The sequence below is a fragment of the Tachypleus tridentatus genome, chromosome 12 (genome assembly GCF_004210375.1).
Source record: "Tachypleus tridentatus isolate NWPU-2018 chromosome 12, ASM421037v1, whole genome shotgun sequence".
Taxonomy (NCBI): domain Eukaryota; kingdom Metazoa; phylum Arthropoda; class Merostomata; order Xiphosura; family Limulidae; genus Tachypleus; species Tachypleus tridentatus.
In genome coordinates, this window is record NC_134836.1 from 106,682,315 (window position 1) to 106,710,103 (window position 27,789).

Consider the following 27,789-nt stretch of genomic DNA (forward strand, 5'->3'; position numbering starts at 1 on the left):
TGTTTTGAATTTCGCGCAACGCTAAACGAGGGCTACATTCGTTTTTTTAATGAGATACGTAAGAAGTCATACCAAACAGAAATCGATTTTTTATTATAAAAATCAGACAAAAACAAGTCTTTAGATCTATCCGAATTGAATTTTTAATTATTTTTGTAGAGAAAGTTTTTTTGTTTTTTTTTGTTACATCACCCTAATTTTTACGGCGTAAACTTGTAAGGGTTCGCGTATTTTGCCTTATCTCAAATATGCAAGTTTTATGCATTAAAATCATAGCTCGCTCTACTGTTCAACTGAAATATATTGAACAAAGTGCTGAAACTAAGCATAACTTATTATCTCATGATCAGTTAGATGGTTTAAGCAAGAATACAAGTAGTAACTACAAATGTGACGATCTGGGGGGTGAGGGGGTACGTAAAAAAATGAGAGAGGTAAAGAAACAAAACCGGGAAGTTTCTGAAGGAAGTTTTTTTTTCTACATGGTGTGTTCTGTAGGGTTAATGATTAGATACGACCGTTTGTGTAACATTTAAAGCACATTTTTGAACACCTATAATACAAGGGAATTTTAAGGTCTCAATATAGCGTTTCGGACGTGTCTGTATTTTCCTTTTGAAACGAACTATCAGACATGTGTATACGACGAAATACATATATATTTTATTTCCACAGAGTTCAACTGTTCTAGTGAATGACACGGATTACTGGACTGAATTAAAATAGTAATGGGCAGGAACGTGGTGACGAAACCGCTTAATGTCTGCGTGTATTTTGTTTCCATTAAAATTTAATGATGAAAAATGGCGTTCATATTTTATTTTCATATGAGCTGACAATACATTGTACTGTTGACTTAAAAATTCACAACCGTCACTCATCTTACGTTTCCAGCGTTTCGTTTGTATCTCCTGTCAATATCTTATATTTTGTGTTGTGTTCTGCCAATACTTAAGGCCCTACATGTTTTTGCATTAACAGGAATTACTTAGTATACAAATTTAAGGTTTCACCCGAAACCATTTTGATAAGGTCCAGTCGTTACTGGGTATTCTACTTTGTTTATCATGGAGTAGGGTCTCATAACCGGTTCATAAGACTTTAATCCCAAAGAAAGATAGTGGGGTATAGGCTGTACCACAGACGTCGGGATAGACACGTCACTCGCCCGTGGCTCCACGAAAGCTGCTCTGATGTGTCCAGTAGGTACACCATAGGGAAAGTCGATTGATTTAGAGGATGCGTGATTCTTTATCGCTAGGTATTCTCTGAATCGATTCCTTTGGGACGTAAAAGGTGAATATGGAAAAACAGATGTCGAAGAAAAGCGGAAAGAATGGTGTGGAAGGTTTTCCTGCGAGTCCTCAGCAGACATTATATGATGAACTGGTAAGTGGAATGCCGAACCTTGAGGAGGGCCTAGGAAAACATTATTAAGAGTTATTGAGTTTTCAATAGGAGTACAAAGTTAAACTGTTAAATCTATACGTATTCTACACACAAATTTCTCTAAGCAAAGAAAGCTTAGTCAGTGGAGATTTTACGGATCACTTGTTTGTATAATTACATGAAGAGATAAAGGCAGGTGATGAAATGGAATATAAATTCAAAACAGGAAGTAAGTCTCATTGGCCTGGTGTAAACCAATCAGATTTTCATAATTATATATTATCCCGAGTATTCAAATTTTTCTAGCGCAAAACAACAATCGTGGCAAAATAAGACAAAATACTGAGTTAGAACAAAGATTTCAAAAATGTATTTTCAAACATAAGATGAGTAAGAGCGGATCGTACTTATGTTTATGAATGTTCGGAACATAAAAAAATATTCTCCAGTGTTTCTCAACTTTTTCATAATATCAAAATCTAAAAGGTTATCCGTTTCAACGCTTTTTTCCATAAATACTATGAAGTATTTTGGAACATCGGGGTGTATTAACTGTATGGTGACCTAAACTTTGAGTTTTTTGTTTTACTTACTGACTTCACCTGCAACATTTGATTTTTTTTCTGAATATTTTGCACTTCATACCAAATGGCTACCTCCCCCCGTGACGGATCGAAACATATTTTACGGACTTACAATACTAAAATCCAGAATTGGATTCCCTCTGTGGACAAACCTGTGGTAGCTTTATGATAAAACAACATCACTGAACAGATAGAGCAAAAATGTTCATTAAAAAGTTTCCAACGAGTCAGTAACGTCAGATTAGTGTGATTTGGTTTGAAATTTGCGCAAAGCTACACGAGGGTTATCTGCGCTAGTTGTCCTTAATTTAGTAGTGAAAGACTAGAAGGAAGGCAACTAGTGATAAACACCCACCGTCAATTCTTGGACTAGTTTTTTACCAACGAATATTGGGATTTAACGTAAACATTCTAATGCCCCCCAAGGCTGAAAGGGATTAGAACACGCGACCCTCAGATATGTGAGTCAAGCGCCCTTAACCACCTGGCCATGACGAGCTCGTCAGCTTAATATCGAAATTTGATTTCACATTTCTAACGCTCTCACAGTTTGAAAATGCAGTAAATGATCAGAAGCATAATCTCTAGAACCTCGGATCCTTCGATCCAAAGTCCGATAAGTTAACACCAGGCTGCGCTCTTTTCTTCTTTTACAAAGAAGTACTCTTTTTCGCATTTTGCAATAAAGTTATAAATTCTAAAAAAAAAAAAAAATTCACAATATCTTTGTGAGAATAAAATGCTAACTTGAAACATTCCAGAGAAAATAAGTAATTATACAACTTAATAAAGAGAGCGCCCTCTTCGGTTATCAAAAAGTAGTCCCCCGCTAGTACATAGGCAAGTGTACGGACTTACAACGCTAAAATCATGGGTTCGATTCCCCTCAGTGGACTCAGCAGATAGCCCCAGGTGGCTTTGCTAAACGAAAACACACACACACATCAAAAATATTCATCAAGCAAAAATTGATTTAATTTTTAAAAATTGAAAATTTCATTTTATATTTTTATATCTTATGTTGTTCACTAAACATTTGTGTTGCCTACTACACATTTGTATTATTTAAGTAATGAGTATATAATATCTGACAGATAGGAGTGTTTACACTTAAAAAAAGAAAGAAAATCACCAAAGTTCCTTCCCCCCCCCCCCCCCCGTGTAAAATAAACAAGAGATAATCCGTATCAAAAACTATGAACGCATTGCATTTTTGTATAGTTTAAATTTAGTTTGTTTGGAATTTCGCGCTAAGCTACTCGAGGGTTATCAGCGCTAGCTTTCCCTAATTTAGCAGTGTAAGACTAGAGAAAAGGCAGCTAGTCATCTCCACCCACTGCCAAATCTTGGGCTACTCTTTTACCAACGAATAGTGGGATTGACCGTAACTTTATAACGCCCCCACGGCTGAAAGAGCGAGCATGTTTGGGATGACGGGGATTCGAACCCGAGATCCTCAGATTACGAGTCGAGTGCCTTAACCACCTTGCCATGCCAGCCCTAAGAGTCCTTTGTAAGTTCATGCAAAATAATAAATGTAATAACACAGTGGTACTTACTCGTCTGGTGGTTATTTTTGACGTTGAATTCTCCATACATTCTTAATCTAGACGAAGGCCTTGAGGCCAGTGATGGAATCTTACACACACTGCACACACAGGAACGAGGCTTTGTATCAACCAAGTCCGATTTCGTTTCTGAGGGCAGGAAAATAAACAAACTATTACACGTAGTCTCGTAATTGAAGAAAATAACTATCAATATAGAAATGTTAGAGTTATTAATTATTTGTAATTAATTGTCTTAATTCATAGTTTTCGTTAAAATCAGTGATATGATTTTGTGAGTAATTTTAACTATTGTTCCGGGAAAATGTTATAGAATTGTAATCATATTGTTTGTAGCAATACTTCAACAAAAAGACTCAGCCGTTTTCACTTGCAAACATGTTTTCTTGTTCAATTTGGATTGTAATGATTTCTTGATTGCGAACGAAACTATTTGATTTCATCTTCCCTCCTGCTATTACAACGATAAGTCTACGGATTTACAACGCTAAAAATTAGGAGTTCGATTCCCTTCGATGGTCTCAGCAGATAGCTCGATGTGACTTTACTAAAATAAAACATACAGATTTAAAATTACGTAAGTAGGTCAACATTTAATATTCGTAACATGTTACAATGTTCCCCACTCGTACAGCAGTAAGTCTTCGGATTTACAAGGCTAAAATTATGGGTTCGATTCCCCTCGGTGGGTTCAGCAGATAGCTCGATGTGACTTTCCTATAAGAAAACACAAACATTTCAATTACGTATAGGTCAAAATTTAATATTAGTAACACGTCACCATGTCCCTCATTGGTAAAGCGGTAAGTCTACGAATTTACAACGCTATAATCAGGCGTTCAGTTCTCCTCGGTAGACTCAGCAAACAGGCCGATATGGTTGCGATATAAGAAAACACACATACACGTTACGATATAATCTAATGTTTTGTGAACAATATTTTATAAGCTCATTCAGTGTCATGCATTAGTTTTGCATCCTGAGCTAACATCCTGCAAGGCATATTTTATATAATATGTAATACTACTAGATAAATATACATTCAAACATAAGCGTCGTTAACAAAGACCATTTCTTTGATCTGCTGTTCAAATAAATTTGCGAATGCAGCCTATCAAGTCAAGCAGCAGCTAATGGAAATGAAAAAAAAAAATTATGGCCTGTCAACCTCTGGTGGCATACTGGAGGAATATACGAGTGTGTCCCTTATAATCAGTTATTTTACCAACTTCTAGGTTTCAATAATTCCTTACCGCACCACGTGAAGGACCTTACAAAACATTCAATCGACATACTGTCTCATAACCAGATATATAATCAGAAAAGTGTGGTTTTATTACTGCTTGGGGTGAAAACTGATTCTGTGTTTGTTGTTGTTAAATTATTAAAAACAATAATGAGACATTTTACCCTGATTACGTGTTTGAACTATTGCAAAGTATTTAGGATGTTGTAAAAATATGGGAAATAGATTTACGACAGAAATTGAGTTTTTTAATATTTTTAAAGAGTAAATAATATTGACCTGCCAACAATGCTTATTTATCATCCTGATGGATAAGGGCCTTTCCAAGCAATACTATAACAATCTACCAATCTCATATTCACCAAAATTGGTTCAAAGAACACTACACTGATTTCAATTAACTTCCTTGCCAGATGAATCAACAAATTTCAGTTCAAAGTAACTTTTTAGGATGTTTGTATTAAATAATTTATTTGGACTATGGCGACAATACGATATTTTAAATTTTTTTGACGCGAAGGCTTTTGGCTTCATTACACTGCACAACAAAGTTTTTGCTTCTTGAACACTGTTGGGTGTTCATTACAGATTTTTGGCTGCTGATCACGAAAGTCACATCTAAATTTGCCCATCACGTACTGTTTCATCGAAATCTTCAGTTTCACCAGGACATTGCTACAATGGAAAAACGATATCAGGGCAACTGGAATCCATCAATGCTTGATGATTACTGTTGGAGGCTCGGCACTGCCAAACGTATTAAGGCGTTCGACTCGTAATCCGAGGGTCGCGAGTTCGAATCCCGGTCGCACCAAACATGCTCGCCCTTTCACCCGTGGGGGCGTTATAATGTGACGGCCAATCCCATTATTCGTTGGTAAAAGAGTAGCCCAAGAGTTGGCGGGGGGATGGTGATGACTAGCTGCCTTTCCTCTACTCTTACACTAGTAAAATAAGTACTATTAAAGTGAACAGACAGAATACATTAGTGGAATTGAATTTTAAAATTAACGCCATTTTTCTTTCCAAATATTTTGTAACATAGTTCTGAAATTTCTTAGCCCATACTCTACACGTAATAAAACATAAGTAAACCCCTCTACTTACAGTAATACTGCAAGTACTGTTACAGTCTTTTAGTGTTATTAAATGACAGTTACATTTACCATAAAACAACAAAATATATCATTGATGACAGAGGAGGAACTTTAATTTAAGCACGCGTCCAAGTTAGTTGGCAAGCTATAACACATTTCTGTGTCTTTAATATCCTCATAAGAAATACACTAATGGACATTGATAGCAAGGAGAAGTTAGTGCTATAATGACTACAGGAAGGTGTATCATGTAACAAATATTTTAGTTTAACTAAAGAAAACTGCTTTCTTGTATAAAGTATAATGAAATGAGATATGTAGATGATAAAGACATTAAATTGTGTTTTTAACAGCACTAGACTTTTAGATATTACTAGTGCATCAAATGTTTTGTTGCAATGGTTATTACTAGTTTATCAGAAGTTTTATCGTGATACTTATTGCTAATGTATCAGAAGTTTCACTGAAACAGTTATTACTACAGTATCAGAAGTTTTATTGTGATAGTTATTACTATGGTCCGACATGGCCGGGTCGGTTAAGACGATCGACTCGTAATCTGAGGGTAGCGGGTTCGAATCACCGTCGCACCAAACATGCTCGCACTTTTAGCCGTGGGAGCGTTATAATGTGACGATCAGTCTCACTATTCATTGGTGAAAGAGCAGCCCAAGAGTTGGCGGTGGGTGGTGATGACTAGCTGTTAAATTAGGGACGGTTAGCGCAGATAGCCCTTGAGGAGATTTACGCGAAATTCAAAACAAACAAGCAAGTTATTACTAGCATATCAAAAGTTTCTTATAATAGTTATCACTACCGTATCAGAAGTTTGTTGTAAAACAACAGATGAACTATTGACTCTCACAAAATTAGTCTGAGATACGAACTATTTTACCAAACGATACTGGTAGGTAATTTACTATGATTTCTAAACAACATTTCAAGGCCCAAGTTTTGTAAACAATTCTGAAATTGTTCATTATATTCTGAGCTAATAACCAATTGGTTCACAATGAGCAGTTCATGTTGGTAAAAATGTGTTGTTTTTTTACACTAGCTGCTGTTCACATCAAAATTCAAATAGTAACAATCATTCGTTAAGAATCCGTTTATTTAAAGCTGGAAAATTGTGTTTCTGAAAAAAATCACTTAAATTTGAATGTCAAGTCATTCACAAGGTATCGATTTAGTTCAAGTCTGGAAATTTGTATCATAAAAGCTCAGAAATCCGAATGTTAACTAGTCTATCTACTTAACCCGCGGAGAGGAATCGAACCGCTGATTTTAGCGTTGTAAATCCAAAGACATACGATTGCACTAGCGGGGGGCTTAATCATAAGGAATCCACGCAGTTCAAGTTTAGAAACCTATGTTATAAAAATATGTTTTGAAAAACAAGCAGACAAATTTACTTAAAGTAACTTTCAAGAATTTTACGGTTGTAGACAGACACAAAATGGCACATAAATAAATTTGTATTCCTTGAATATTGTGCATTATTATATTTGACCTTACGATAAAACGTCAGAGATTTAGGTTTGAATTTCGCACAAAGCTACACGAGGACTATCTCCGTTAGCCAACCCTAATTTTGCAGTGTAAGACTACAGGGAAGGCAGCTAGTCATCACCACCCACCGCCAACTCTTGAACTACTCTTTTACCAACGAATAGTGGGATTGAATGTAACATTATAACGCCCCCACGGCTAAAAGGGCGAGCATGTTTGGCGTAACCGGGATTCGAACCAACGACCCTCAGATTACGAGTCGAACGCCTTAATCACCTGGCCTATGGATTTGTGAGCTTTTTACTAAAGTAAACAATGCATTTGTATTGGAAATCAGCGAAAAACCTCTAAGAAATACAGATATATACGTTGATACATAACATATTTGGACTTGAATTATTTTTTCTATGGAATCATTAACTTACATTAAATTAAGTTGATAAACTATAAGCTTTACCAAACACTTTCATTACCTCTGATAATTTGTTTGTTTGTTTGTTTTTCGAGTTTAGTTAACAATATAGAAAACAAATGTTGATGCATTAACCAAGCCCAGAATTAACAGGTACAGAAACAATAAATATATTATAGGCTTGGCCTGCTGGTTAGGGAACTCGACTCGCAGTGTCGAATCCCTTTCCTAAACATGCTTGCCTTATTAGCCATGGGGGCGTTGTAATGTTACAGTTAATCTTTATATTCACTGGTAAAATGTAGCTCAAGAGTTGCCGGTGGATGGTGTTAGCTAACTGTATTTTCTTTAGTCTATCACTTTAAAATAGGGTTTCGTTTGGTTTTTGAATTGCGCGCAAAGATACGCGAGGACTACCTGTGCTAGCTCTCCCTAATTAAGCAGTGTAAGCCTAGAGGGAAGGTAGCTAGTCATCAGCACAACCGCCAACTGTTGGGCTACTCTTTCACCAGTGAATAGTGGGGTTGTCCGTCACATTATAACGCCCCCACGGCTGTAAGAGCGAGAATACTCGGTGTGATGGGGATTCGAACCCGCGACCCTCAGATTACTAGACGAGCGCCCTAACCACCTGGCCATGCCGGGCCTGTTCAAAGTTAAAGACGACTACCGGAGATATTTCTCGAGTAGCTTTTAGCGAATTAAATAAAACAAACAAACAAACAAACTTTTTTCTTACATCTGCGTTGGAAGGTATAATGGGAAATACATGTAGATGTTTACTTGATTGCGATATATCCTGTGTCTTAAGACACTTAATAACGCTATGAAGACCTTCTTTTATCGGAACGTGAGGAAAAGCATTGATATTAATAGATCCACTAGAGACATCTGGTAGTGTTCTGAACATTCCTGGAATAGCGTTGTACAAGGGTTTTGCTAACGAAACATTTGTCACAGTTACTGGAAAAACTTGTCTCGAAATCTGCTCATGTCCCCAAACTCTCCAGAACTCTTTAACCACAGGTTCTATCCCAGGGCTCTGTAATGAAATTCCACGATATTTAATATTAAGCTTTATTTTTTTTCTGAAATACAAATAAATAAAATATATTTTTATCGTTCGTTTTTTGAGACTAATTATTAGTTTTAGATCCACAGTAACACGTATTCAACATAAACTACAATTACCAGAAGGTACAATGGTTTTTAACAAACTTGAAATATAAGAAAAGAGAAAATTAAAAGAAATTATTAAATTTCAAACATTCAGTCTTTGAATTAAAACTACCTACATCTGCGGTTCCCTAATTATGGGTCGTTAGAAGTTTGGGGTTTTGCTGTAAATTCAGACTCAATAAACCAAACAAATTTTTACCTTAAAGTTATTTACGAATAACGAACCTAATATGTTTTTGCAGAAACACAAAAAGTTATCATTAGAATATATTCAAATATTTTATAACACTAAACCCTGTTGTCCATATCGACATGGATCCCAACAAGTTGTTTGGCTACTCAGTTGATTCATGGATTGAAACAAACACTGGAAACCTCTGTCCTACGAATAAAATATATAATTAGGTGTACTTGTGTAAGGTACCTGAAATTATTTTGTTTCAACAGTAAATAAAATCAAAATTAAGCGTAAAAATATTTCTATTTCTTGCTTTTTATAGTTTGCGTTTGATGCTGCGTTGTAGCTTACAACACTCGTGATCCATGGCGTGCGCACCTTTCACTGATGTCACGACAGTAAAAAATTGCAATCTTATTCTTTGTAATTTGATACTGACGATAACCCGAAGTTAACCTGCTGCTACTGGTCGAAATATCTTTTGTAAGCCAGTCACGTAATTTGCCAATTTAAAAACAAAACAAAACAAACCTGCTTCCTATACCATTTAATAATTTTGTATGGTCCTCACTCAACAGCCCACCCCCGCTAGTACAGCGGTATGTCTTGGGATTTACAACTCTAAAATCAGCGGTTCGATTCCCTTCGGTGGGGTTAGCAGATAACCCAATATGGCTTTGCTATAAGAAAACACACAGTCAACAATAACACTACCGTTTTGATCTTCGAAACCAGTTTGTTATTTCAATAGCTTATTCATTTTGTATCCTGGTACGCCCGATGAAGGGTAAACACGATCTGCTATGTTCACCATCCATGTAATAGGCAAGGGTTAAGCCTACTTAAGTAATCGTGTTGAAATGGCTTATTGGGTTGCTCTGTTTATCATAGACACGAGTGAGCCGTCGGTCACAGCCATGTGCTTTTAAAAGAAGCTGACAAAACAGGATTCGTGTAATAACAAACCTGATATTATGTTGCCCGCTGAACCTGTCAACTGCAACCCGAAGTGTCGAGTGACTATCACGTACAACTCTGTCAGTACCTTCTGCTAGTGCTCTGAACGGTTTCATGTTAATAATTATTAACGTACTTTATTAAATATATTGTAATTTTAATAAATAGACCATGTAAAATTGATGTACATTATTTTTGAGCCACGAAAAATTTGTTGACAGTAAGTAAATTATATCTCCAATTATTGATATTTTTGTTGTATTTGAAATTTGAATTCCATGAAATGACTTGTTTTGTTTCCTTTGTCCACAAAGGTATCACCTCAAGACAGTTCACTTAGTTATTTATCATGTATATCCTCTACAGAATATAGTTTTACTTCCCTCGTAACATTTAATCTCTCATTTTAAAGGAAGGTAAACCTGCGTGACTAAATGTTTAAATTCAATGCAAAGTAACCACGTAAGAAATCATTAATGCAATTCAAACTTTGGTAAATGTTTCCATAAGACAAAAGCAAGGCTATGAATATCTTTCATATTAAAACTGAGAGCGAATGACGAATAAAGACGAGCTTTTCTTTCCATTTGTCACTCGTGTTTAAATTTATATTATGATAGCGAGGACAAACATCAATCAAAATAGAAGGAAAGTTTTAAGCTTTAAATGCTACAGTTTGAAACCAAACTGTTTTTGATTTAACAAAATTAACCCAGGACATCTTAACAACGTAAAGGTAAACCATAACATTTCAACAACGTAGGCTTGGCATGGCCAGGTGGCGTTCGACTTCTAATCTTAAGGTCGCGGGTTCGAATCCCCCTCACACCAAACATGCTCGCCCTTTCAGCCATGGGGGCGTTATAATGTGACTATCAATCCCGCTATTCGTTGATAAAAGAGTAGCCCAAAAGTTGACGGTGGGTGGTGATAACTAGCTGCCTTCCCTCTAGTCTTATACCCCTAAATTATGGAAGGCTAGCTCAGATAGTCCTCGTGTAGCTTTGCGCGAAATTCAAGAAACAAAATAACTCGACAATGTAAAATTAAACTGGAACATGTCAACAATGTCCATAAGAGTCTAATCTAAATAAAAACAAAAACCTTGAGTGTCATTCGATAATGGTTTTATCCAACCAAAGTTATGTACATATTCCTACGTATTTAAAAAGGAAAACATTCACATTTTCGAATGACAAGAAGAGACGAATGCTTTAATAATTGCTACTGTTATTGCAATACATAACGCAATAAGTATGATAGACGGGCATTTCGAAAACAACCACAAAATTACTACAGGTTTAAAAACACCGGTTTGACAGCACAAATCAGGTTGACAAGGTATCGCATGGTATATACAGACGCCGAGTGATATAGGTGACGCTTGCATCGACAACAGAAAATCAAAAAACAAATAAAAACTTTAATCCAATATGACAAAAACAGAGATTGCAGTACAACATACCCGCACTCGTACAGTTAGTATACTGTGAACAGGGCCTTAAGGCACCATGATTAACTATTTAATTCTATGATGTTGAATGTTGTTAGTTCAAGAATGCTACGTATCTTCCTCTGCAAATCTCGTGGCTCACGACCTCTTTAATTATTTTTTTCTTTTAGCCTCTTTCTATTTGCTTTCTTCTCGTGCAGTTTTCGTCTCGTGCAGTTTCGTGTATTGCTTTCTTGGCATTTCGAGCTAGTTTCTTTTTTCTCAGCTGTTCTAAAAAACTTTTGAAACACATGCAACTTGTACTTGAACTCTTGTTTTTGGTTTCTTAATTAACCTCACGCACAGATTGAGGATTTTCACCTCATGTAAAAAGACATCACCGTTTGAAAGTGTTAGAGCTTTTAAACCATTTCTATTTAGCCTCATAATCCCTGGAATTACTTAAAATTATTTCATATGATTTTAAACACAATTTTTCTGAACTGTTTGTGCACCAAACTGGTTATATATTTTGTTGGTTTCTGAACTGTTTGTGCACCAAACTGGTTATATATTTTGTTGGTTTATAGTAACACAGCTGTCGTACAAAATATTCAAAGCAAGTTCGTCAATATTACAATTAAACCCTTTAACTATTATTGTGATTCCTTACGAAAAATAATTGTTTCACCCGATTGTTTTGGTGATTTATGTACACCAAATGCTGCCACAGGTAGAAACATGATATTACTCAATACGATGTCTTCTTCAGTGAGGAACCGTATTCACAAATAAAACGGTTGTTTGAGGGTTAAATATACAAAATAATAGAGTTATTATTGAAAGGAGGCCAAAACCTGTTGTTCTAACCCTAATGGTCACTTCTATCTGATAACTGAAGTACAGTTGTACCAAAACTAAATACTGTGAGTTAAAAAAGAACTGAAAATTCTACTATTTCTAAAATATATGTTAGATATTATAATTATATTTGCCTTGCTTCATAAAATAGGCATCCGTTGTGCATTTCCTAAATACAAAAGTAACATATAAAGAGTACACAGGAGACTTATTCTGTTAAATAAAGACTGTAAATGAAAGTATTGTTTGACAAATATATTTAAGTTATACCAAAACAAAATCTATAACAGAGGGTTGGATACTTTATACTAAAATTATGTAATGTAAATTAGCTAGTCACGCAAAATAAAGTTGCAATGGAACGGCGTGGATCAAAACTACACGTTGACATTGCTTGGAGTTTTATAGATAGTATTATACCACCGAAAATTGGTCATTTTGAGGGATTTGCTGTATCAATCCTTTCTAGTACATAATATTTATTCATTCAGACCATTAAGATGTTTTCAGATCAAGAATTTAGTGTTTTCAAAATAAGGATTTCCATTATACTGGCAGGGATCTTCATTATCCATTATCAGTGGTAGGGATCAATCTGGGGTACCAAGACCAATCCACAAAGACACATGAAATACGTCGTGCCCTAATCACGCTAAGCAAACGTGCCATCTTTTAACAGGTGGAAATCTGTGAAGATAAACACCAGTAGTAAAAGCCGTTAACTCTTCCCAAAAAACAGTGCACAGCATAATCAAAAAAATATCTTCTTCTGGAAATGAGGTCAACAGTGTCTGAGATCACCAAAATAAGGCTTCCAACCATACCATTATTCAATCGTTGAATACTTCAAGCAACTGGAGAATCAAATAGGCATTTATGTCATTACATATGAAGACATGCTGACAACTTGCGAGACGCAGCGCCTATGGACTTTCATACGCCTTGACTGTTGAAAGAGATAATTGAAAGCGAGCAGGGAGGACTGGTATGCTTGGCAAGACAGCCTTACGACTGAGCCTTTTACAATAAAATCTCGGCTGCAGGCCTATTGTTAAGATTCAGTCATCAGATATAACTGGATATAACGACATTAACTGAAACGACACTGTGACGTTCCAAACTCGTTATAATTTTAATATAACATACCGAACCCTCTGTGCGTGTATAGAACATTAATTCATTGGCTTTCCTTTATCTATACATAAAACTTCAATAATTTGACGTTCCATCTCCGACGCCTTAATTGTATCTTTCCACATGAGGAAGGCCATAAAATAAGAAAAGATAGTTTTACCTTAAACATCACATCAATTTGCTTAAAGTCAACACGGGAGCAATTGCGCCCTTGTAGCAGTTCCAGAACTGACAGGAAATAGGCTGGATCTGTCGTGGCTAGTTGCCTCACCACCTCTTCTATATTTCGATGCAGAAGGTCTCGATAGGATACAAAATAAGGTCGTAATAACTTCTCCTTAAAGGAAAAAAAAAAAACATAGGACGAAAATATGAAACATGTTTTAAAATAAATCTATCTTTACAACAGTATGTTACTAGACCCTTTGGCAACGAACACAAATGACGAAAAATTGTTTGACACATTTGAAACGTGTAACACATGTGAACTCAGTTTTCTTTATTTTATCCACAGGAAAGCGGCTTTCCTTTTCCTTCAACTTGTTTCGGATCTTATTCTTGGTAAAATTCTCGAAATTTATTGGTTGATTTTCGCGAAACGTTACTTAATTATTCGAGAAACGAATGAAATAAAATCTTAAGGAAGAATCAATTGTATGGTCATAAATCAGCCAGTTAATTCACATTCGTGGAACATTAATTTATGCGTTTGAAACGTAACATAATTCCCTCTACCGTATCTCTAAGCCTCTAATCCTACAGAATAATATATACCATGTTTAATTACAGAATAAACATTTTGTGTGGCGAACTAGTACTTCAATAAAGACGGATTTCTTATTGTTAATATTCCATAATTTTCAAGTCATGGGATGTATCTAGTCAACATCACGTACCGCCAATTATTAGGCTACTTTGTAAAACCGAATAGCGTTATTTGATGGTCACTCCTATAATGCGCACGCGGCCCTAGAGTGCGGTGCGCAATTTGTTTGGTGTTTTAATGAGACACGAACCGCAGACCGGCACGTTAACCACTGAGCTGTGTTCAGCCCTTAAACAAAGATATTACTAATAGACTCCCTCCAGAGGCACAGCGGTATGTTTGTGGACACACCCCGCTAGTAACTGGGTTTTGATACCCGTGGCGGACAGATAACAGATAGCCCATTGTATAGTTTTTTATGAAATTAACAGAACTACGCATGGCAGCATATCAAATTTATACGTTTTCATCAGACTTTTATCTGAAATATAAAAGTCTGTGATTAAAATACAATATATACCGTAAACTGGGACATTTAATCCTGATACGTCAAAATAAGTATGATCCAGTAGTTTGAGAATTAGAAGTGTTCTATTGAATTGTTGCTTAAGACTTTTAATTATGTATGCTGTTTCTTTATCTCCACAAATCCCAACCTGTCTTTATTCCCTGCCCCTTACGGTTTACTGAAATTTGATATAGAATAAAGGTTTTTGTATTTTTCTTGAACTTTGGATCCAAAGTTCGAGTTTCATTATCGTAACGGAAAAGTTGTGCTCTGCAATTTGGAGTTGTAGGTGCATTATAAACGTGACAGTCAAATCCCATTGTTCGATAAGATCGGCCCAAGAACTGGCAGTGAGTGGTGTTAATTATCTGGCTTCCCTCAAGTTTACCATTTATCAATTAGGGTCAGCTAGTACAGATAGTCTTGGAGTAACCTTGCGCAAAAAATCAACAAACAACAACAACCATTTTGTTAACCTCTTATGTACAAACAGCAACTATTTTTTATCGACCTCTTCTGTACAAACAGCAACTATTTTTGTTAACGTCTTCTGCACAAACAACAACTATTTTTATTAGTCTCTTCTGTACAAACAACAAATATTTTTGTTAACCTCTTCTGTAATTCATATTCTCTCCTGAAAAAAAAAAAGCGTAAAAGCGTGAGAGCTTATAACCTTATAACTTATGGATCAATCCCCGTGACGGACCCTGCGCAGTTAGCCCATTGTTTAAATTTACACTGAAAAAAGTAGACAAACAAACAGCAGACCAATAACTCCAGTCATTAAAACCTCGTGCTTAGTTATACACCTTTCTGAAATAACCAAATATTTCATATAAGTTATAATCCCATTCGTCAGAGAATCTCTAATAGAAAAAAAACAAAGCAAAATTCCAAGTAAGAACAAAATACATTAAAAACAAATCTACACACATAAACATGTGTTCATAAAAAAAAACCTCTGCGAAGAAGAAATGCAAATTATTGTACTGTGGTCATGATTACTTTCATATTTAAATTCACAGTTTATCCAACATTATGAATTTACACTAAAAAAACATGTAGACTAACACGGTTACAACTGACAATGTTTCTTACCATGGTTCTGGTTTGTTTGTTTTTCTATTTTCTGGTTATTGCTTTTATGAGGGACGCGTCTGAAATTTTTTCTCAGGCAATTTAAACCTGAATATTCACTATTATGGTCACGAATAATATCATTAAAATTTTCCAAGTACGGCAAAGTAATTCTTACCTTTGTACTCTCCGTATTATGCATAGAGCTCTCGAACTGTACATTATACGTACGTACCCGCATGACTTCAGTTCGCCACCTTACAGCGCATCAAGGAAACACGGCGTAGCAGTTTCTGTCACAATCTGAACTGTTACTAGTCCTTTAGAACTGTGAGAGGACGGCCCTATTAGATCTTCAGAGCTCAAGATGAACTGAGGTAGGACTAATCCTACGTTTCTTTTCCATTTATACTCGTATTTAGCTTATGTCCTGCCAGTTGTTGTTTTTTAGCTTACGGATTCCCCTTATTTATACTGATATGCAGTTTCTTCTATTCTACGATTTTTGGCTCTAAAATGAAAGTGGAAAATTTACTTCCGATCTTTGTTATACAACTAGAGTTTTCAGCATTTGTGTTAAAATGTTTCTTGCCTTGAAGAGGTCTACTTTAATTAAACGATGAACGAAAAAATATCTAATTTTCAAACAAAAATTTCAGAATTACTCATTTCTCTTTGGTGTTTTTTGTTGTTATTGTTAAAAATCTTTCTTTGAGATTTCTTTGTTTTGAATCTGTACGAAACACCTTTTTCCTAAACAAACGAACATTTGTTTTTATTTTGAAACATTACCCAAGTTAATAAACCGGGTTTCGATATCAGTGGTTGACAAAGCACAGATAGCCCACTGTGTAGCTTTGTGCTTAACTTCAAACAACCGATCGAAAAATCTAAGAACACTAAGACACATGTAGATATAAACTAATTAATTAAGTAGCTTTTTACGAGTTCGTTTTAGCAATATCAGGCCCGGTATGGCCAGGTATGTTAAGGCATTCGACTCGCAATCTGAGAGTCGCGGGTTCGAATCCCCATCGCACCAAACATGCTCACCCTTTCAGCCGTATGGGCATTATAATGTGACAGTCAATCCCACTATTCGTGGGTAAAAGAGCAGCCCAGGAGTCGACGGTGGGTGGTGATGACTAGCTGCCTTCCCTCTAGTCTTACACTACTAAATAAGGGACGGCTAGCGCAGATAGCCCTCGTGTAGCTTTGCGCGAAATTCAAAAAACAAAATAAAATGTTAGTAATATTAAAGCAAAACATTTACTTAAAAAATAATCTTAACAAGTTTCTAATTACTCTGTTATTTTAGCCAAAGTCACGAAAGTACTCTTAAAAACATGTTTCCCAATCAACAATTAGATTCAACGTAGATGGAAAAAACATATTTATATATATAACTTTACAATTACGTAAAAAAACATCAACTGTGTGATTGAAATAAATGAAATCTCGAAGTTTTAATCACAGCTGAAAAAATATGTTGATAAAGTACATTCTTTCGAGTGGTAAATTTGAAAATATTGCTTCGATATAACATATGTTGTATTTATGTTAAAAGCAAACATTCAAAATCACGACTGAAAAGTTGAGTAACTTAGAATAATAAAAATATGCCGCGCACGTTGTTCAAAACTGATATTTTCATTAATGCAAATATTTGAAGCAGTGCCTATTTAAAAAGTAATTAATTTCCTTTAATGAGTATGAGGGTTCTTAAAGTTTCGCTCAAACGATTATTTGAGTTAGTTAAATCGTTAGTTGACTCAAAGAACTCAGGAATTAACGTTCACTTATAGAGCTATACTCGGATATGTTTAAACATTACAGTTGTCTCTCTCTCAACTTAACTGGCGTAAGAAACGTAAGTAATAGAAAGAACTGAGCAGAACAAAACTAGTGAATTTGTTTTTATCACAGCTGATTATCAATAGTTGTCATGCGATAAATTATCGAATGAAGTAAAATTGAAATCGATAACTCCCGGTTTACATGTTTAACGCTGCGATTATTACGAGAACTTACGCAATCTGCGTGTATTTACTGCATGATTCGCGTGTCTTAAGTGGAATTTGAAAGAGATTTTCATGCCTTTGATTCCACTGACTGAGCAACTATACAGTAACTGACTTTTGATTGGCATACTCCAAAGATCTTGGCCATTCGATACAAAAATGTTTATACTAATTTTTGGCACCACCAAGTGCTTTATAAATTAGGCATCGAGGAAACAGTGAATTAATTTTGGAGCATGATGGAACTGAATACACACGTGACATAAGTCATTAAATCGTTTGCTTCTGCGTATGTGTATAAATATTACGCAACCGTTTTAAAAAATTTCACATCTGAAGATGATAATGAAGAGAATTAGCATCTCATTTCCTTGGAAGTTACATTAAAACTTTTTTTTCTGGCAGTAAAACTAGTCGTTCAATTTTTTTCAAATATAAAATAAATAAATAAAGCGACAATTTGGAAAAGGTAACCGAGTAAAAGGAGTAACATCTGGGAAAATAAGAAAAACTAAACGTTAGAAATACACCAAATACCACAACTCTTCGCAAGTTTCACATGCGGAGAAAACAACATTTGTATTTAAATAACTTAAAGCGTATAGGAAGTAAGAAAAGCGTAGAACGGAAACTGATATTCAAAGAAATATCAAAAGTTTAGAACGGGAATTGATATTCAAGTGTATATTAAAAGTGTAGAACGGGAGCTGCTATTCAAAGATGTATTAAAACTTTAGAACGGGAACTGATATTCAAAGACGTATTAAAAGTTTAGAACGGGAACTGATATTCAAAGAAATATTAAAAGTTTAGAACGGGAACTGATATTCAAAGGTGTATTAAAAGTTTAGAACGGGAATTGATATTCAAAGAAATATTAAAAGTTTAGAACGGGAACTGATATTCAAAGAAATATTAAAAGTTTAGAACGGGAACTGATATTCAAAGATGTATTAAAAGTTTAGAACGGGAACTGATATTCAAAGAAATATTAAAGTGTAGAACGGGAGCTGCTATTCAAAGGCGTATTAAAACTTTAGAACGGGAATTGATATTCAAGTGTATATTGAACGTGTAGAACGGGAGCTGCTATTCAAAGACGTATTAAAAGTTTAGAACGGGAATTGATATTCAAGTGTATATTAAACGTGTAGAACGGGAGCTGCTATTCAAAGATGTATTAAAAGTTTAGAACGGGAACTGATATTCAAAGAAATATTAAAAGTTTAGAACGGAAACTGATATTCAAAGAAATATTAAAAGTTTAGAACGGGAACTGATATTCAAAGAAATATTAAAGTGTAGAACGGGAACTGATATTCAAAAATGTATAAAAAGTTTAGAACGGGAATTGATATTCAAAGAAATATTAAAGTGTAGAACGGGAACTGATATTCAAAGATGTATTAAAAGTTTAGAACGAGAATTGATATTCAAAGAAATATTAAAGTGTAGAACGGGAACTGATATTCAAAGATGTATTAAAAGTTTAGAACGGGAATTGATATTCAAAGATGTATTAAAAGTTTAGAACGGGAATTGATATTCAAAGAAATATTAAAGTGTAGAACGGGAACTGATATAATGTTTTTGGTGTGAGTGTTTATAATAGTGTTTATGTATGTTTGGTTTAGAGAAAAGTCACGTTGCGCTATCTTCTGTGTGAGACAGCCCCCGGAGTTTAGCATAGTAAGTCCGTAAACCCACGGCTGTCTCCTCTTGGGACTGGTTCTTCTGTATAAGCTGTATTATAACAATTGCTTCAAACTGAATTTCGCTTTTTTCTATCAGCCTTATAAGTATTAGGGTAATATCTAAATTTTTAATATATCAAGAGAGTTCTCGTATTGCTTCGTATCATCACAAGTTGTATAACAACCGCCCGTTATATCAATACTGACTTAGTTGAAAACGTTAATATGTGTTGAGAACTCTCATCAGCTGTTTGAAATATACCTATATGTGATGGCTTTGTTGGTAAAGAATTGGCTGTGGGTTGAATGGCTATCTTCCTGCTGCTTTCCATTAGGAATGGCTAGCACAGATAGCCCTAGGGTAGAGTTGCTCGAAATTGATAAACACAAACCAAAATAAGCTTAAAAACGGTACGTACAATAATATAAATAGTGTACTCCATTTTACTAGCCCACAGCTTTGTCGGAATCTTACATTTTCTTAGAAGGCAATCTTTCAGTTCTTGATCTCACATTTAGGATTTAAAATGACAACTGACTCGAAACTGTATGTTTGTGCTTTTGTTGTTGTTGTCCTTTAGGTGTGTACACTAATTTGAAACATAAGAGATATCACTAACATTTATTAAAGTAAAATACTACGAGTTTTGTGATGTTTCTTTGTTTAGAATTTCGCGGAAAGCTACACGAGTGCTATCTCCTCTAGCTGTCCCTAATTTGGCAGTGTAAGACTAGAGGGAAGGCAGCTAGTCATCACCACCCACCGCCAACTCTTGGGCTACTCTTTTACCACCGAATAGTGGGATTGACCGTGACATTATAACGCCCCCACGGCTGAAAGGCCAAGCATGTTTGGTGCGACGGGGATTCAAACCCACGATTCTCAGATTACGAGTTGAGCTCCCTAACCACCTGGCCATGCCGGGAGAGTTCAAGTCTTGTGTATGAGCTTGGTCAACGTTGAAGTTTAGCGAAGAAGTGAAGTCGCTTTACACTCGTAACGGCTTCAAATGACAGCAAAAAGCAAAGGTTATCATTCGTATCAAGAGAAAGTCAGACCGAGGGCGACTGTAGCTTTGTGAGTTAGAAGGCACTGATAAGGTGTTTGAAGGGCAATGAACGTTTTCAGATAGAAAGTATAAGTTGAAGAAGAATGCAGTTAAAATAAACACGTTCTTATGTTTAACTCATTCAACAGATCAGAATAAGCTGTTTATGTTAATCTGCTTCTGCTGTTTTTTACACAAATGAAACCATTTAATATTCACACCCTGGGGAATTATCTGCCTCAGAGCCAACATGGATGTTTAGTATACAGTCGATATATTACATCGAGTACTTGGTACAGCTAACACACGATGTTGGCATATTAAGTAAAACGTGAAGTATTTTGCACACAGTTGACACAATATATTGCTATGTTAAATAAACATGTAATATTTTGTGCCCCTAAACACGATATATATTATGTTTGCATTAACAAGGAAAGGACGTAAATGTTCTTATCTATTGTTTTAAGATCTAGTATTTAAGTGAAATAAACAAATTTCTAAATTAAAACTAAAGTAAACTAGTGATCATGCGATATGTTGCATAAAATTCACTTGTCTGAGCATTTACTGATAGTGTGATGTGAAACTTTACGCTTATGTTACATTCGCTGCCACTGAAATCTGATAAAAGTACGGGCTGATAAAACCACAATGATGCTGAAATATGTCATACGATCTTCTAGTAGTGTCAATTAAGAGTCACACTTGAAGCTTTATATAAAATAATGATGGCGGTGCTATAACTGGATTTCCTGTTTGTGTCTTATGTTTGTCACCTCGATTAGAAAGCTAAACCTTATACCCTTCATCGCTTTATACTCCTTAAGGAGCATAGAAGGTATCGAAATATGATATTTTTGATAGATAGAAACATGCAGGTGGCTATCTTGCTTTGAGCTCCCCAAAGGGAACGTTCTTGAGATTATGGACTAAATTATATATGCATTGTTGAACCATTTATTTGGATTTCTCAGACTAAGTTTGAGATGAATATTAGTAACACTAACATCGAACTGTATTCATTAAGGAAGTTTACGTTGTTTGTTGCAAATAGTTAATTAAACATAATCAAATATACAGCTACTATAGATTTAGTGTTATACCATTGGTACATTTGGCATACGTGGTACAATTGGTATTATGTAGTTGGTATATTTGGTATAGTTAAAATTATATTGTTGGTAGGTTAGTATTATATTGTTGATATAGTTTGTACAACATTGTTGGTGTAGTTGGTGCAGTTAGTATTCTATTGTTGGTATACTTAGTAATATATCGTTGGTATAGTTGATACAGTTAGTATTGCATCGTTGGTAAAGTTGATATACTTAGTATTATATTGTTGGTACAGTTGGTATTATATCGTTGATATAACTGATACAGTTGGTATTATATTCTTTCTATAATTGATATAGTTAGTATTATATTGTTGATACAGTTGGTACAGTTAGTATTATATTGTTGTTTTAGTTAGTATAGTTAGTATTATATTGTTGTTTACAGTTGATACAGTTAGTATTATATTGTTATTTTAGTTAGTACAGTTAGCATTATATTGTTGTTTTAGTTAGTAAAGTTAGTATTATATTGTTGTTACAGTTGATACAGTTAGTTTTATATTGTTGTTTTAGTTAGTACAGTTAGTATTATATTGTTATTTTTACAGTTGGTACAGTTAGTATTATATTGTTGTTTTAGTTAGTATAGTTAGTATTATATTGTTCTTACAGTTGGTACAGTTCGCATTATATTGTTGTTTTAGTTAGTAAGGTTAGTATTATATTGTTGTTACAGTTGGTACACTTAGTATTATATTGTTGTTTCAGTTAGTACAGTTAGCAATTATATTGTTGTTACAGTTGATACAGTTAGTATTATATTGTTGTTTTAGTTAGTACAGTTAGTATTATATTGTTGTTACAGTTGATACAGTTAGTATTATATTGTTGTTTTAGTTAGTACAGTTAGTATTATATTGTTGTTACAGTTGATACAGTTAGTATTATATTGTTATTTTAGTTAGTACAGTTAGCATTATATTGTTGTTTTAGTTAGTAAAGTTAGTATTATATTGTTGTTACAGTTGATACAGTTAGTTTTATATTGTTGTTTTAGTTAGTACAGTTAGTATTATATTGTTGTTACAGTTGGTACAGTTAGTATTATATTGTTGTTTTAGTTAGTATAGTTAGTATTATATTGTTCTTACAGTTGGTACAGTTCGCATTATATTGTTGTTTTAGTTAGTAAGGTTAGTATTATATTGTTGTTACAATTGATACAGTGAGTATTATATTGTTGTTACATTTGGTACACTTAGTATTATATTGTTGTTTCAGTTAGTAAAGTTAGTATTATATTGTTGTTACAGTTGATACAGTTAGTTTTATATTGTTGTTTTAGTTAGTACAGTTAGTATTATACTGTTGTTACAGTTGGTACAGTTAGTATTATATTGTTGTTTTAGTTAGTATAGTTAGTATTATATTGTTCTTACAGTTGGTACAGTTCGCATTATATTGTTGTTTTAGTTAGTAAGGTTAGTATTATATTGTTATTACAATTGATACAGTGAGTATTATATTGTTGTTACATTTGGTACACTTAGTATTATATTGTTGTTTTAGTTAGTACAGTTGGTATTATATCGTTGGTATAATTGATACAGTTAGTATTATATTGTTGTTTTAGTTAGTACAGTTGGTATTATATTGTTGTTTTAGTTAGTACAGTTAGTATTATATTGTTGTTTTAGTTAGTATAGTTAGTATTATATTGTTGTTTTAGTTAGTATAGTTAGTATTATATTGTTGTTTTAGTTAGTACAGTTAGTATTATATTGTTGTTTTAGTTGGTACAGTTAGTATTATATTGTTGTTTTAGTTAGTACAGTTAGTATTATATTGTTGTTTTAGTTAGTACAGTTAGTATTATATTGTTGTTTCAGTTGGTACAGTCAGTATTATATTGTTGTTTTAGTTAGTATAGTTAGTATTATATTGTTGTTTTAGTTAGTACAGTTAGTATTATATTGTTGTTACAGTTGGTACAGTTAGTATTATATTGTTGTTTTAGTTAGTACAGTTGGTATTATATCGTTGGTATAATTGATACAGTTAGTATTATATTGTTGTTTTAGTTAGTACAGTTGGTATTATATTGTTGTTTTAGTTAGTACAGTTAGTAATATATTGTTGTTACAGTTGGTACAGTTAGTATTATATTGTTATTTTAGTTAGTACAGTTAGCATTATATTGTTGTTTTAGTTAGTAAAGTTAGTATTATATTGTTGTTACAGTTGATACAGTTAGTTTTATATTGTTGTTTTAGTTAGTACAGTTAGTATTATATTGTTGTTACAGTTGGTACAGTTAGTATTATATTGTTGTTTTAGTTAGTATAGTTAGTATTATATTGTTCTTACAGTTGGTACAGTTCGCATTATATTGTTGTTTTAGTTAGTAAGGTTAGTATTATATTGTTGTTACAGTTGGTACACTTAGTATTATATTGTTGTTTCAGTTAGTACAGTTAGCAATTATATTGTTGTTACAGTTGATACAGTTAGTATTATATTGTTGTTTTAGTTAGTACAGTTAGTATTATATTGTTGTTTACAGTTGATACAGTTAGTATTATATTGTTGTTTTAGTTAGTACAGTTAGTATTATATTGTTGTTACAGTTGATACAGTTAGTATTATATTGTTATTTTAGTTAGTACAGTTAGCATTATATTGTTGTTTTAGTTAGTAAAGTTAGTATTATATTGTTGTTACAGTTGATACAGTTAGTTTTTATTGTTGTTTTAGTTAGTACAGTTAGTATTATATTGTTGTTACAGTTGGTACAGTTAGTATTATATTGTTGTTTTAGTTAGTATAGTTAGTATTATATTGTTCTTACAGTTGGTACAGTTCGCATTATATTGTTGTTTTAGTTAGTAAGGTTAGTATTATATTGTTGTTACAATTGATACAGTGAGTATTATATTGTTGTTACATTTGGTACACTTAGTATTATATTGTTGTTTCAGTTAGTAAAGTTAGTATTATATTGTTGTTACAGTTGATACAGTTAGTTTTATATTGTTGTTTTAGTTAGTACAGTTAGTATTATATTGTTGTTACAGTTGGTACAGTTAGTATTATATTGTTGTTTTAGTTAGTATAGTTAGTATTATATTGTTCTTACAGTTGGTACAGTTCGCATTATATTGTTGTTTTAGTTAGTAAGGTTAGTATTATATTGTTATTACAATTGATACAGTGAGTATTATATTGTTGTTACATTTGGTACACTTAGTATTATATTGTTGTTTTAGTTAGTACAGTTGGTATTATATCGTTGGTATAATTGATACAGTTAGTATTATATTGTTGTTTTAGTTAGTACAGTTGGTATTATATTGTTGTTTTAGTTAGTACAGTTGGTATTATATTGTTGTTTTAGTTAGTACAGTTAGTATTATATTGTTGTTTTAGTTAGTATAGTTAGTATTATATTGTTGTTTTAGTTAGTATAGTTAGTATTATATTGTTGTTTTAGTTAGTACAGTTAGTATTATATTGTTGTTTTAGTTGGTACAGTTAGTATTATATTGTTGTTTTAGTTAGTACAGTTAGTATTATATTGTTGTTTTAGTTAGTACAGTTAGTATTATATTGTTGTTTCAGTTGGTACAGTCAGTATTATATTGTTGTTTTAGTTAGTATAGTTAGTATTATATTGTTGTTTTAGTTAGTACAGTTAGTATTATATTGTTGTTACAGTTGGTACAGTTAGTATTATATTGTTGTTTTAGTTAGTACAGTTGGTATTATATCGTTGGTATAATTGATACAGTTAGTATTATATTGTTGTTTTAGTTAGTACAGTTGGTATTATATTGTTGTTTTAGTTAGTACAGTTAGTAATATATTGTTGTTACAGTTGGTACAGTTAGTATTATATTGTTGTTTTAGTTAGTATAGTTAGTATTATATTGTTGTTTTAGTTAGTACAGTTAGTAATATATTGTTGTTACAGTTGGTACAGTTAGTATTATATTGTTGTTTTAGTTAGTATAGTTAGTATTATATTGTTGTTTTAGTTAGTACAGTTAGTATTATATTGTTGCTACAGTTGGTACAGTTAGTATTATATTGTTGTTTTAGTTAGTACAGTTAGTAATATATTGTTGTTACAGTTGGTACAGTTAGTATTATATTGTTGTTTTAGTTAGTATAGTTAGTATTATATTGTTGTTACAATTAGTATTATATTGTTGTTTTAGTTAGTATAGTTAGTATTATATTGTTGTTTTAGTTAGTACAGTTAGTATTATATTGTTGTTACAGTTAGTATTATATTGTTGTTTTAGTTAGTATAGTTAGTATTATATTGTTGTTTTAGTTAGTACAGTTAGTATTATATTGTTGCTACAGTTGGTAGAGTTAGTATTATATTGTTGTTTTAGTTAGTACAGTTAGTAATATATTGTTGTTACAGTTGGTACAGTTAGTATTATATTGTTGTTTTAGTTAGTATAGTTAGTATTATATTGTTGTTTTAGTTAGTACAGTTAGTATTATATTGTTGTTACAGTTGGTACAGTTAGTATTATATTGTTGTTTTAGTTAGTATAGTTAGTATTATATTGTTGTTTTAGTTAGTACAGTTAGTATTATATTGTTGTTTTAGTTAGTATAGTTAGTATTATATTGTTGTTTTAGTTAGTACAGTTAGTATTATATTGTTGTTACAGTTGGTACAGTTAGTATTATATTGTTGTTTTAGTTAGTACAGTTGGTATTATATCGTTGGTATAATTGATACAGTTAGTATTATATTGTTGGTATAATTGATACAGTTAGTATTATATCACTGGTACAGTTGAGCAACATTGCTTGGCATGAATAATTTTCTGGAGTTTATCGTCGTTTATAATAATAGTTTTGTTTATTATACTTCAATCAGCATTACGTAGTTTAAAAAAATAACTCTCTTTATTTACGACTTATTTTAGAATAAGACGCTCAAAATAAAACTATACTCTTAACGAAACTAGGATGTAGTCTCTTTCACTTCACCCTGTTTAGCGACTTTTACTAATAACCACTGAATATAATCCTTAGCATATATAAGAAGTTACATTTTGCTCCTTGTTTGAGAAGTTATATTTTTCCTATGTGAAATACACACGGGGTGAAATCTTGGACATGCGCAGAAGACATTCCCATAATAACCTTTTGAAATATATCACGAAAGAGAAGAATTTACGTCTAAGCCACGGTGTTATATAACATAAAACACATTAATGTGTCGAATGAATAACAACAAAATAGACTAAAAACCTGGTTTGTCTCAGATTTAAGTAGACGGAAACATTAGGTATCTGTGTATCTTTAACTCAAACCCACTGATACGATCTGTAGCTTTGAATTTGACTACATAAAAGACTCTTTTCTTTAACCAACACTTAAACACAAACAAGTATCTCATTCAAACAAGGTGCTAGCTCCTAACTTTTAGTTTTCTTTAATGTAACAAGTTTTTTTCTTAAAATACGTTTCTGAAGTCTTGTTTCTCCTAAAGTACTTCGTACGCAGTTTATTCGTAGTCAGTTACAAGGGGCGCATCGTGCTCTTAATCCTGTAAAAATTGCATTGCTCGTTTCGAAATTAAAAAAAAACAACAACAACAGAGAAACAGTTAAGAGCGAACATATGTTTCACAATTAAAATCTTACAGGTTAGACATTAAGTTACATACAAAAATACAAATTTATATTGAACTCTCTGCACAACTGATGTATTTATATAAGAGACTTTAAACGTAAGAGAACCAAAACCATACCTTGACCTGTATCATAAGTTCTTCCGTCGGTTTTTCAGAAAATCCGTGGCAGCTTCCTTCCGTCTGGCATTCTGTGACAGCTTCGGCGCATGTGTTCAGGACAAGCTCTCGAAGCTTAGGACTTAAATCAACGACCAGTGTCTGTAATACACCATCCGAAAATATACGTATAATAATTTTACACAGTACTATCGAGTTTTACTACCACGTGTGTGACAAACAGAAAATATTATAGGGTATTAAAAAAGGGGTACTTTTACTTTTACCGCCCTTAATGAATATTTG

General features: G+C 33.3%; 1 protein-coding gene across 3 annotated transcripts; it reads right to left on the reverse strand.

The window, feature by feature from the left end:
- On the reverse strand, positions 1-27,789 carry LOC143234273 (uncharacterized). Of its 3 annotated transcripts, none has more exons than XM_076471511.1 (5): positions 27,505-27,789; positions 13,707-13,883; positions 8,589-8,847; positions 3,533-3,670; positions 1-1,419 (listed from the first exon to the last, which is right to left on the reverse strand). In XM_076471511.1, the coding sequence occupies exons 1-5, from the start codon at positions 27,517-27,519 to the stop codon at positions 1,010-1,012; spliced, it is 999 nt and encodes a 332-aa protein (XP_076327626.1). In that variant the 5' UTR covers positions 27,520-27,789; the 3' UTR covers positions 1-1,009. The 3 variants fall into 3 exon arrangements, with proteins under 3 accessions (XP_076327626.1, XP_076327625.1, XP_076327627.1); XM_076471510.1 differs by lacking the exon at positions 27,505-27,789 and adding an exon at positions 16,079-16,191; XM_076471512.1 differs by lacking the exons at positions 3,533-3,670; positions 27,505-27,789 and adding an exon at positions 16,079-16,191.